The sequence below is a fragment of the Hylaeus volcanicus genome, chromosome 1, assembly GCF_026283585.1.
Source record: "Hylaeus volcanicus isolate JK05 chromosome 1, UHH_iyHylVolc1.0_haploid, whole genome shotgun sequence".
NCBI lineage: Eukaryota > Metazoa > Arthropoda > Insecta > Hymenoptera > Colletidae > Hylaeus > Hylaeus volcanicus.
In genome coordinates this window covers 35982420-35996045 of record NC_071976.1, presented here as the reverse complement: position 1 = coordinate 35996045, position 13626 = coordinate 35982420, and the positions used below count along the sequence as shown (strand labels likewise).

The 13626-nt window shown below is 47.4% G+C and overlaps 1 protein-coding gene across 9 annotated transcripts in view; it reads right to left on the bottom strand.

The window, feature by feature from the left end:
* Positions 1-13626, bottom strand: part of LOC128879552 (protein piccolo) — a 59020-nt gene that overhangs the window by 44956 nt on the left and 438 nt on the right. The window contains exons 1-2 of one of the 9 annotated variants that reach the window (XM_054128847.1): positions 5102-7490; positions 3147-3498 (exon numbers count right to left, since the gene is read on the bottom strand). The exons of 7 other annotated variants lie outside the window; for them this stretch is intronic. In XM_054128847.1, the coding sequence (XP_053984822.1) occupies positions 3147-3203 (57 nt within the window). In that variant the 5' untranslated portion in view covers positions 3204-3498; positions 5102-7490. Of the gene's footprint in view, positions 1-3146; positions 3499-5101; positions 7491-13626 lie in introns of those variants that run through there. One more of the 9 variants, XM_054128857.1, reaches the window with a different exon arrangement.

The window sequence follows — 13626 nt, the reverse complement described above, 5'->3', positions numbered from 1 at the left end:
TGTCCGTCTAAGTAAACGCCTCCGTACGACGGATTTTCCGACTGAAAATTCTCATTGCTCGAAGCATTAGTCGAACGTATGGAATACCCGGTAACTCTGCCGTCGATCAACCAATAATGCCGAGACCATCGACGACGATAACGCTGCCGCGTTGCGGAGACACGTGTCGTCTCGGCCGGAGACGTATAAAAGGTGCTCGGCATCGGAGGAAAGGATCGATGAAGCTGCGAAGACGCCTCAAACAAAACTACACGGGAGACCTAGGAGAAATGTTCTTTGGACGGATTCCAGTTTTATTAATCGGGATTTTCGAGAAAGATTATTTCGTCAGGATTTGGTGTCGCGTTAACGACTAATGCTCGTCGCTATCGAGAAACATCGATTGCTATAATGACAAATGCAAAGAATGCGCTCGTTCTTCGTACGTAGGTGTAAACGCGCCGAAAACCTGACGGAAACTGGCTCGACGAGACAAAGCCAATTTCGTCGAGAGATTTCGCCGGTACGAACGGTACACGACGATACAACGCGACACGAGTCAACGATCGAAAGCACTACCCGATTGAAATTCCGTTTTGCATTCTGTACAACGAGCGCTATTCGAATCGCGTTATTTTGAGGTTTTTAACGTCGAAAGCCTCGGTTGGCTATAGGAAGGCACGCTATCGAGCTTCGAGCCGCCTCGATTAGGAAGACAATGGATTGTCAAGCTCGAGTGCTAGCCAAACTTTTCTCCCTCATCCAATAAAGCCACAAATCCCCCTCGGCTAAATCTCTGTCGTACATAGGGACTCCAATACACAGATAATATCCGAGTACCGAGATATAAAGTGTATATAACCAGCCTCGGCGGGGATCTGAATAGCAAACTCACGAAATCGAAGAGGAAAAGCTCAGGAAGCGCTTACTTTCCGAACGCCGGCGACAACGCCACTGGGTATTTCGACTCTCGGCCACGTACCCTTACACGAGAGTCTCATCGACAAGGATCGCGATATCTGGATAAAGTTGTATTGTACGATCCCAACCCTCCCTCGACGCAAGGTGTATCAGCAAACTATAGCCCATCCAAGAATGGATCGATCGTGCAATAACAACGAAACAAAAAGCAATGAAAAATTGAATGCAAGCCAAGAACGAGTCGAAACATTCGTGCGATTTACTTTGTGAGCTCCTTTCTTTCAAAAATAACGCAAAAACATTTCTTTCAGTTAAACTCCTCGCGAAGCTATCGACCGATCCAAACAACTGAGACAATCCTATTATCGATATCGTCCGCAACATTATTGGAAATACTCTCTAGAGATCCCCCAGTAGTAGACAAATCGTGTCGTCGTTAAGACCTCCGTGGAGATACCATCGCAAACGGATAATTCCATAAGCAGTGGTCTCTATTTCAAACTGTCTCGAATTCTCCGATACTCCGCCGAAGCTCCAGGCTTTGGCTAGACATAGAAACACACTTGACGATATAAGAAGGCGCAAAAGGATCGAATTCGTTCCATTGGCACGGTTCGTCGTCGCGTGCATGAAGTTGAAGAAACGTCCAAACTTGGCAATGGTTCCCAAGAAAACCGTCAACGATGAACCGTGTTCAGCGACAGCGATGGGCAGGGTTTTACGCGAATAATGGATGACGGATAAAAATTCCGCGGTGATTTATTCGCGGCGTTCGTTTCATTGAACGTTTGCTCGAGCAAACTTCCGTTCGTTCAGCGTGAAACGTAATTTGATTGCATGATTCCGATTGTCGTTTTTATTACAAGAATAACTTTATCGAACGATAGAATGCTTCTGTTTTAAATAAAATTTAGGGGTTTCTTAACTTGCGCCAGGAGAAATCGTTCTGTACTAGCTGGTAACACTGGGAAACGTTTCTCGATACTTCTCGTCGAACTTCTCGGCCTCGAGGCCGGTCACGTCGGCGGAGTTTCGACTTTTATGTTTCCCTTATCGTATGTTTGTTACGTGTTGCGTGCTAAATGCTTTGTTTCGAATGATAATACGCGTTAAACGTGCCTACAATTCGTTCGAGTACTGTCACACGTCCGCCTCCTTTCCCTGACATCTTACATATCTTTGTTATACAAGAACAGACTGTTGTAGAAGCGGAAAAGTGTGGAGAGAAAGACAACGAAGAGAGACACTGACGACGCGGGTCGAGAATTGTACTTGGGACCGAAGAGGATTTTATCGTGCGTCTGGCTGAACGTGAAAAGAGCAATCTAGGCTAGGCTATGGTCAGACCGTGAGGGCATTTATTATAGAGAACCGGACGACGTTAAATACTGCATTGAAAGAAAAAACGTCCAATTTCATCTCGATCACGTACATTACTGGGACCTGACACTTGGTGCCTTCGATACTCTCGACCTAGTATCCACGGATTTTGTAAGAACTAAACGATTCGATGAAATGGACAGCTTGCAAGAGAGCACTCGATATCCTGGATCGAGACAATACTCTAAGAACGGGACGAGAGACCTATCGAAACGATGGAACACGTCATAATTCGCATAGACAGTTCCATGGACGCGAATAACTGTTTCGAACCGCTCAAAGTGAGCTGACTCAACTTGTTAATTAGAGAATACATTCTCTATTTATTTACGTCTCGTGATCGAAAAATTCTGTAGGTCAAGTGCACGTTATTTCAGTCAATCATACAGGTCTACATATACCCATGTAACATAGTACGTAGAGTCAAAGTACACAGGCTGCTATAGAAATGTTTACCCTTTAAAAAAACATGCATCATCCCTTTTCATTGCATTCTTTATGCTTTAGAAAATTCAATCGCAATGACAATTTGCAGGAACCAAAGAACTCGATTCTTCCCAACGAATCTTGTTACAGGCCTACGTTAAATACGTTCAAGTCGATAAAATTCTAACAGAGGCTGATCGCGGAGGAGCGACTTGTAGAAGGCGCAAGTTGGGGCCAAGAACTTTCGAACGATACTTAATTCTACTTCGAGGTACTCGCTCAGGGCAAGATACTCGTTCGCAAGTGGCTCGTTGTTTTAAATGCATACAGCTCGAAAGGGTTTCAAAGGAAGGGTCATCCTATCGGTTGTCCTCCCTGAAATCCTATCCGGGATCGAACGACGCGCAACGATCTTTCGACCGGTTTTGTCTCTGTCTCACCTTGTCAATCGGCATTGAAGGGCACGCACGACAGAGGTTCCAGAATGAACCAATCATGAGGCCGCGGTGTGTGGGGCAGTGGAACAGTAGTGACACACAGCCGCTGTAGTAGCGACGGGGCCGTTCGGACGACGGGCACGGTCGTCAGGCCAGGTTGATCTCCTCCCGAGGACGTGGCTCCCCGGCGTCGTGGACGCGGCTACACTTGCTTCACTTCCGCTCCTTTTTATCCGCCACTTCCACCATTAACCACCTTCAAACTCCTCCTCCCCTTCCTTCTTCACCTGCTGCTTTCTCCTCCCTTCAAGGTAGTATTCGCGAGCGTTCTTCGGGCGTCCGGCTTGCTCTCCCTCTGTGTGGTACGATGTGTGCGTGTGTATAACGTGAGGGTGTACAGCAGTGTGCACGAGGACGGGATGTATACGCGCGCGCGTGAACACGCAGCGCCGGTATACGCGTCGCGAGCGTGGATGGTGTCGTAACGAGAGAATGATAAAAAGAGAGAAATAACGTGAGTGGCGACACGGGATAGGAGTACACCTCTCGTCAGAGGGTGCAGCCTTAGCGGGACTTTAACCCTTTGCACTCGTGGTGCGTCTGCTCCACTGTTGGAACGCGACGGTGGCTCTATTGTGCAGCAAAATTCGTTATCCGCCTTCGCTTTCGAAGGTCCGGTCGAATCGAGTAGCAAACGAACATAGAAATTGCTTTTAAAAAGGAAATATTGCTTCCGAAAGGGAAACAGCTTTGAAACTTGAAGAGTCTTCCTCTTCGAGTCTTCCTCTTCTAAAACGTTACGATCGGAGTGTATTTTATTCGGAGCTTTCCGAGATTGTTTTCACTCGACCAACTTTAATTGCGTACACGATTCACGTTATTTGCTCGTCCGGTGGAATAACGGATGCATGGGAGTTTCGTTCGAGGCAATTCGAGATTAGTTTACGGATAACCAAGACCCTTGATTAACGTACGAACTGCCACGTCAACGCGTGAATTAGCGAGGTAATAGAATTTCTATGTAGGACCGCATGAATTTTGATTAGGTCAAAGGAATAAGTGCTGCACGACTAGCCTCGGATAAGTCGAGTCACCGATTCGCTGGAAAAATATATTTTGCTCGCGAATGGCTGGGCAGTCGATACGTCGAAGGCGATGGAGACGCGAAGGGTTAAGTTGTCAGGGATCGCGCGGAAGATATCGGGGATACAGGATGTCCCATGAATCGTAGTACAATCGCGAGGAGGCCGCACAGGAATAGAATTCGTTTGCACGACTTTCCATCGTCGGGAAAAGAAATTCGAAAAGCTGTCGGATATGCGTGCGCTCGACCGATCGTAAATCGCGGTCGTACCATCCCGGGTAATTAACGCAATTAGCCTTAGAGCTCGTCTTTATTCGGAAAACAATCGTAACGAGAATCGCGGCGGTTTAAGTCAGAGTCGATGAAAAATAAAGAAAATGATTTCCTCTTACTTACGACACTACGATTCCCGATCGTTCGAGTTTAAAAGAAAATAGTGGCTCTAATGTAGCTGGACTTTGCTCGCTGGAACAGCCTGTATTCGCGCTCGATGTCGAAGGTCAGAGGACGTTCGAAGGGTGACTCACGGGGTTCCTCGGATGGCCGAACGTGAAATGCCACGTCCTGGAGCGTCGTTAGAGAACCCAGTAGCGAACGTCATCAAAAATCGAGGGAGAACGTGTCGAAGGAGGGTCGAGTCGCGAAACGGAAATCAAGGACGAGTCGCGAAAGGTGAAGAGGGACCGTGTGCGCGACACCTTCGTCGAAGGTTACGTCAGAGTTCGCCGCGATAAGTCATCTAGAAGTACGCGAGCAAAGGGCGAGAGGGTAGAGGAGGACAGATGATCGAGCAGGTCGCGGGACACGAAAGAAGGAGAAGAAGACGAGAGACCGGGGAAGTGAAGGAAGGGGCGGGCCGTCTTCGAAGGCCTACCACTCCATCCTCTCCGTCGTCAGGATTTTCCGCTGGCTTCCTGGCCGGGCGCGAGCCTCTTCCTTTTCCTCGAAGATCGGCGAACTTTCACTCTCTCTCTTGCCTTTGATCTTCGAAATCGAAGGAATCGTGCGTGGATCGGTGGGAGCCAGCGGTGTGTGGCCCGGCGGCGCGTTCACCGGCTGAAATTCACCGCATCCGGAGAGGCGATCTCTCGCGCGTAGTTATCGGTGCGTGGGTGTGCGTGTGCCACCGAGGAGAAAACGTTTTTAGAGCTTGTCTCTCTTCTTCGACGCACGCGGCGACCACGTAAATGAAGTTTCGGGGAACACGTACCCGGCGTTTTAGACTCTGTGCACCGACACACTGTCTCCCCTATCTCTGTCTCCGTGCCTGCGTCTCCCCGGTGAACGTGCAGCGACTCGTGTATGAAAGAGAGATCTATATATCGACGGCGGCGATAGGAAGTAACACTCGGACGCGTATACGAACGGAATGACGAGACGGAGGGCAGAGCGAGAACGGAATCGTGAGAGGCACTGGTCCCACCGTCGCACCGATCCCACCGACGACGTTGCGTAGAGCGCCGCGTCGCCGGCAAGACGCCTCGTCGGTAGAAGGGGTTGCCAGAGCGCAGGCGCCCGACCGGATCGGGTCGATAGTCCGCAACGTTACTCCCTGTTCACCTTTCTCTCTCTCCCTCTTTCATCCCTAAAGCCTCTCCTTCTCGGTTTTCCACCGTCTTTCCCGCTGAATTCCCTCTTTCCTTCTGTCTGCCCTCCCTCCTCGTATCGAATCTTCGACACTCCGCCTCTTTTTCGCGATCCTCGCGATCCTCTTCTTCGGCTGTGTCTCTCCTCTATGCGTCTTCGATGCCTTCGCGGCCGCGGACCCTCCGCTCGCGATTCCTCAAGAAAGCTGCACTCGGAGACGCAGTAACGTGGCGAGTAAAAGATAAGCTATTGTTTATCCTTTACTTTGCCAGACTGCATAATTTCATAACTCTTTCTTTTATTCGATCGTAGCGTGCCATCTGCCTAAGATCGAAATGGTGCCCCCTAGAAATTTGTAATAAGGGGAATGTAAAAGTGTTAAACGTTCGTCTTTTTTTTTTTTTTTTTTTTTTGATAGGACCCTCGAATCCCGTTTTATTTTTAGTCCCATGGAAGTACAACACGCTGCTGGATACACCCTTACGACCAACCTTCTCTTTCCCGAGTTTTCTTTCCTTTGCTTGATCGAGTATTCCCCTCTATCGTTCCCTTCGATTTCTACCCCTCTCCCCCTCTCCTCGCCGACTCATTCTCCGTCTTCTTTGTAGCCGCTCGTGTAATACAACCAGTTGTCTCCCTCTTCAACGTCCCTGTCTTGATATACTTAGGGTTTCTCTGTCTCCCTTCGATTTCCGTTCCCCTTTGAAATAAACCCCCTCGGTCTCTTTCTCTCCACCCTCGTCTCCACGGACCGCCGTTCGTTTTCTGTAACGTTCCCCACAGGTACGTACATTTCCGAATTGCCTTTTCAACCGCGACTTTCTCTCCAGTCTTTACGCGCCTTCGAGGATCTTACTCTTTCGAGATACCTTCGACGGTTATTTCTTATCATTCGACCCCTGTCTGTCGCGGTTCCCTTTCCCGAACGTTTTCCGTATTCTCTCCGGTGCCTCTCGGCCACCGATGCGGGTCGTTTTTTCTCAGACCCCTCGTCCTTTGTCCCGCGACGCGACCTTCCCAGAGACTCTTTCAACTTTCCTCGGTGCACGCGAGGGACCGAATCCTTTTCGTTTTCTCTCATAACGTCGCGAGATCGACCCGTTCCGGCGATTCCGCGCGTTTCCCCGTTCGAAATTAAATCGCTGGTAGCTTCGACGCTCCACGTGTCTTGACGGTACTCCCACGGTTTTATGTTTGCCGATCCATTTTCTTGCGCAAAGACGGGACGAGATTTTCCACCGTGAAATTTCCTCGTCGACGATTTTCCCGTTTCTCCGCAGGCGCTTCCTTCCCTTCTTCCTTCTCTCTCTTTCTCTCTCTCTCTCTCTGCATCCACCTTCCGCCCCACCACGCCCCTCTTCCAAACGTTACGCGGCACTAGATCGTGCATCTTTCTCTGTCGTTCGGTCGTTAGTCGTCCCGTTCCCGTGGCAGGCGCCACGATGTCGAGCCAGCGTCGCGACGCTGGTAACCTTCCTGCGGCTATCGCGGCTGCGGCCGCGCTATAGGCGCGCTTTGCGGTGTTGCAAACGTCGAAACTCTGGACGAAAGTTAAAAGAATCTTCTCGAATACCGACGCGTGGTGAGTTTGTCTGACCAACGACGTTCACAATTTACTGTAAACGAGCCGTTCGTTGCGAGAGTGGTCTACTTCGTTCGATGGGGATTTTAAACCATGCTTTAACGTTTAAACAGGAGCGTAGGCATAGTAGACGTTGCCGAATTTACAGATACACCTGCTGTATCAGCTTCCAACAGCTTTACAGGGGGGCCTTCTTACTTTGAGGCCTCGAAAAATGGGTCAAAGTAAACCAATTTTCTCGATGGAAAATACAAGTCGGATCATCCTAAAATTTGGCACGTGTTCGTGTTGATTATCGAACATGTCATTGCCATTTTTATAGCGAGAAAATCGATGTACGGTGACGTATACGTGCATTCGTGTTCGCGATCAGTCGTTAAAAAGTAAAATCGGAGATCTTACGCCTAATCTTCCGACGCGTCGAAAGGAAATATCACAGCGAATTACAGGCATTCCGAGGGAAACGCTTCCCGTCCTCGTTGCCTCGGATGGGAACAATTGAAAACGAAATCGCTAGCTAGACACGCTGGCACGAAAATTCGCGAAGCAAATCTCTGAAACGCAACCACCGATATGGGTCGGCGGGGCCCTGATTTTTCGGACAGACGGAGTATTCGGCCGGTGCGCGAATTGAAAAGAAGCGAAACACGCTCGGGGTGTTCCATCGTGGATCATTTTGATATTACTCGCAGCAGAGAGGGAAATACGCGGTATCGATAGAAACCGAATCGTATAGCGTATTATTTACCCAGAATGACCGGTCGTGCGGGGTCGAGCTCGCGCCGTTAAGACCTCGAGTACACCCGAGTTCCCGAAAGCTCCCTGCTTTTCGGATTTAACCGAAGATTAGGGCCATCGAGCGTTTCTAAACGTTTTCGTTGAGGTATCGATTCGTAATCAAAACCGGTGTTGCGATATCCTAGCACGGGGTAAGAGTCAGACTTTGGCTACCAACCCTTCGGCTAATTACTTCATCTGTCCCTCGCTGAAGAAAGAGAACAATGTTCCCTTCCAGAGTCGACTCGAAAAGGGCTGTTCGTGCAACGGTCGGGCGTTCAGTGACAGAACGACCCAAGCGAGCAAACATTGTTCATCAATTTGCGATGTTCGTCATCGTTAGAAAGGCGTATCGTGTTGATCGTGCAAATGTTTCGTGTTTGTACTGGCCAAATTCGACTACAACGCGTCGATCGGAGCGGCAGAATTCGCACCTTTTCGAGTTGATCTTTTTGTTTTGTTTTGTTCTTTTTTTTATTGAAAGGATCGATGAGGTCGCGTAGGCGTTGGAATCTACATGGTGTGCGGTCCGAGTTATTTTTAGGGGGCGATCGCGGGGCGTTACGTAACGCCGCGTTGTATATCCTACTTATCCCTGAAACACTTATTTTCGTTGGCTGGAAGGACACGCCTGCCAACCATATATTCGAACCGGCAAGCTTCCATCGACCCGAAGTCCACTTTTCCAGCGATGTTCGCCGTAGGCACGTAGATGTTCCACCGCGTGCGTTAAATAACATAACCGTGACCCAAATAATCCCGAATTCTCTGTCTTCTGTTCATCGCGTACGGGCTTTCGTGCGATTTCCTGTCGCATACTCCGAGAAGACGAGAGCGCAATAAATCTGCGAGCGCCACACTCCGGACTGAAAAACCGCCGTTTCTCTCTTACGTATCGACGAATTTATACGCGGCACTCGAAACGGAGTAGCGTCTCCAACGTGCCTGGAAAGTCCTCGCGATCGGCGCCAATCCTGGCTGATGGATCGATTTTATGGAAATGCGCGATACATTATCGAATTAGTTCTCGATGGATCGGCTTCGAAAGAAACGTTTTCGTGCTGTGTTTACCCAAGCAGGGGACACCATGGAATCCCGAGGAAGACGCGAGGAAAATACAGGAAATATATAAAGTGTCTCCTTTTCGTTTCGGAAGGTCCGATATCGAAGTATTGGTACTGGTATTAATCGATACGCGAATATTCCCATTGAAAATCCAATTTGCTGCGCGTGAAAAAGGCGGTGATCGGTCGAATATAAACGACGGTGAACATTCCATTCCGCGAATTGTTTTTGTTAATAAACTTGTTACGCGCGTAATTGAAAAGGCCGAATAATTGCAGTACAGCCCGATATACACAATCGAACAACGAAGGCCTCTGATTCGTATTCCGATCGGCGCCTCTATGATTCGGAATCCACGAGTGTACGTGCGAGAACACGGCGTTATAATAAGCAATTATCGAGGAATAGCGGGGAACGTCATCGCGTGGCGAATCCACGGCAAAGAAACACAAAACGTGTGGCCGACATGCGAAATTAATACTTACCTTACTGGTATAAATATTCATGACCCCGCGTGGACGTGGCGTGCAAGCTAATGGGTAAAGCGTTGAATTTTATATACCGTCGACGAACTATTCGCGGCTAGAATAGGAGGACGTTCTATCGTATGCAGGCACGAGTTTCTGGGATCTCGACATGCTTCTAACAAGACCGTGTAGAGTAGTTCGCCATCGAAACGAAGATACGAATGTTGCTATGAAAATTTCAGGCTCGGGACGTCTTTAAGGAAAGCGCTATACATTTTTTAATTACAATTTAACCTTTCCCGGATCTTTCGATGTTAATTTTACAATTTTATCGATAGTTAGAAATGAGAGAAAAAGTGTTTTGGAAAAAAGGAAAAGTATTTTCGCATGATTTTTTACATCGGCCAGAAGAGAGTTTGGCTTTATTGAATTTTTTTCACTCGAGGCATTATCGAAAATTCAAAAAACAAATTGAACAAGACGAGATGAAACCAAACAGTTTCGGTGGTACATTTTTATTTAAAGTTGTTTCCTCGAAATAACTCGATGCAACAAATTGCGAAGCCAAGTCTCGCGCTGGCGCACAGCTATCGTTTCCAACGTATAATTTTCTTCTTCGACAGTGGATGAAAATAATTGTAACCGTATGTATCCGTTCGATCTTCGCGCGAAGAGTCGTCCGATTACGTCTGGTAATTTATAGATCGTTGAAAACCAGTTTGCACGAATAATGCGCCTATCGGTCGTCGCCGCGGGCAAAGTATAAGAGCCGTTTTTTGCGTTTCTCTCGCAACGTGTACGGCTAACGATGAAAAGGGGAAGAGAATCACTCCGTAGAATAAATTGCTCATCGGTGGTGAGCGCTCGAATTATTGTTTACACGTTACGCAGCGGGTGACTGGCCCAATTTCCGCGGTTAATCGAAAAAGCGTTTCGCGACGATAGCAAATTTTCGCGGGTAACCGGGAGTGAGCGACGACGAGGGAAATTAATGAAATTATAGGACATTATGATACCTAACAAAGGGCAGAGACGTCGACGGCTCGATTTAATTCCCTTTCCGCGGGAATCTCACCCACGCCTCGTTAAAAACGAACCAAGCCCGGGGGCCGACGTCTATGCAGGCGCAAGTGGGTTAATTAAAATCTTTAGTCGAGCGTCTCGCCGTCTATCCCTATTTTTTTTTTTCCACGGATTTATCGCCGATCGTCAGAAATTACTGTAATCGAACGGACAATGGCTGTTTCCGAAGTTTCCTGGGGACTTATCTCGCCCGACGAGCAACGGCGCTTTCAAAAGAACAATAGGAACAACGAAACTCCTTCGAAAACACGATCAGGATTCTCCAAACGTAGTTTTCTATAATACGAGTCCTCTAAAACTTTTGTTTCTCTCTAATCACACCTTCCGTATAGATCGAAAAGTGAAAAGAAATCTCGATCGTAGTTACGTAACTTTTAATTGTCGTGTAACTTCGTTCCGATAGAATTCCTCTCTGAAACTACCCGCCGCTTGTTAAACAGCCTGTACAGTATGGCAACGCTTAGGTCATTGCGTGTACGTTCAATTACGTAACGGTCGTCCGCAGCGTTTACGTCGGCGTTATTATTTGAAATAATTTTCCCTCAGACTCGCCCTCGGCCGCTGGAAAACCGGTAAATTAGAATCGATCAAACGTCGCGCGTAACGAGTTTAACGCGTTTAATTACGTCGCTAATAGGCGGGCCAATTCGAGAATGGAAGAAATGATACGACGGCGTGCAAAGTTCAATAAAGTGCGGCGTTAAACGCGGCCGCACGCACGTATGTACACCGCACACACATATCGTTGTTAAGTTACGCTCGACTTCCGCTTCCGTTCGCTGCAGCCGTCGCGTTTGCTCGCGCGAACGGCACCTGCTCGAATTGCATGAATTACGTTGTTACTCGGTGCACGTCGGTGTCGATCGCACCAAAAATGTTCATCGTATTTTATTTATTTATTTATCATTTATATTCGATATTTTTAACGATTCTCCGTTGTTTTTGTTCCCTCTCGCGTCGTCGTCTCTTTTTACTTTCAATCGTCGGTCGCAATCGACGCATCAAGCCATCAGCAGTTTCAGAGTAGAATTCTTTGAATGGTCGTAATTACCCTTTGAATACCGAGCCATTACGATTGCAATTTACACGGTTCTATAGAATTAGAAAAATAAGGGAAGGTGTCCCCGGTTTCTTTCACGATAGGTAAGCCAATACCGGCTTTGCCAACTTCTGCGCCTACGAGACATAATACCAAGTGGTTCAAGTGGACTGCAGAAGTGGAATTGGTGTCGTCTTTTGTTCTCGCCGAATCAGCACCAACCTCTTTTTCTTGGCGTTCTTAGAAATCAATACGTGCTTCCTAAGTTGCTAATACACGGCTAGGCCTGTCTATCGCGTGTTCCACAGCTCGTGAAAACGCACGACTTTGATGTAAACGCGATTACACGCGTCGATTCTTCTCGCGTCTGTTTCACCGTCGCGTTACAACGTAAAATGGGCAAAATTTTGTTCGAATAACGAGTGACGAATAAAACGTATTGCGTTTGATCGCTCGTTCTACGAACTGTTATTTTTATTTAAACAAGAGGTTTGCCCATTTCCGCTGATAACGTAGGTGCATATCGTAGGTGCGTGTCGTGTCTCTTCTAATTAGCAATGAAGATCCGCAACATCGAACGTGCTTGATCAAGTAACGTGTATGGGAATTCGTACAGGTGCTAGACTGGTACATACTCTCTAAATTGTTGCAAGGAATGGGGTTATTCGAATGCGGGTCTGGGTTAGGTCAAACAAGGGCCCTAAAAAATAAAACATTCAAATGATGTATTTAAGAAACGTTGTTTATATATTGTCACATTATACAGTTGGACTTCGGAGGTTCAGAGTCGTCGGTGTGCACGCGAAGTAGATATTGGGTTGTCCGGAAAATTCGTGCCTGTTTTTAAGAAAAATTCAAAGGCATATTTGAATTTTCATGTATATTTATTGAATTATATATGTACCATTTTGTTCCGCAACTTTTCCACCTTTTAAGGAATGTATACGTGTTATTTATTTTCAGTCATTCCGACATATTCAGACCTGTACCGCCTACCAAAAATCGGCATGGACTTTCCAGACAGCCCAATACATCGTGGCAAGACGTTTCCGATTCAGGGAACTTTATCTCGTATCAATTTGCCCTTTGCGGATATTAATTGAAAATTTCGAGACAATGTAGAGCGTGGGGTGGTCGAAACTTGAAAGAAAATACGAGGTATATATACAGAGGTGGAGTCCTGTGAACGAATTAAAGATACAACGCGAGATCGAAAGGCTATCGGCCCCGCGAAACTAGCGAGAAACAAATCGTTACGAGATAAGAATTTGCCAATCGTTCCCGCCGAATGAATAATTTATCACGTCGAATGGGAAAAATCGGAGCACCGCATACATGTTCGAACGCCAGAGAAATATGGAAATTACTCGGTCGTTTCGACGCGGCACGTTAAATCATAGGAGGAACCTGAAATGAAAATTGCATCGTGACCGGCACCGAGGCATGCTTGCACCGGATCGATCGTTGCAACTCGTAACACTTGGACCATGCATCGGTAAAGGTGAACAAACCCTACTGTGTTTCGACTCGAGACGTCTGCGCCACATAACCTAATCCGTTCTATGACGCGACTCTCGAAATTTCACGCACGATCGTACGAACGAAGTACTAGTTTTTATCGCGAGGGAATAAAAACGAAAATAAAAAGGAAAAGCCGCAGTCAATTATTCTCGAGAAACGTTTCTCGATGATCTATTCGCGTTCGTATCTAGATAGCCACGAAATATTTCGCACAGAAGAAAGACGCACGCATCGCTCTCGACTCGATCGCAACATGGCCGTTCGCTTGCAAGGAATTA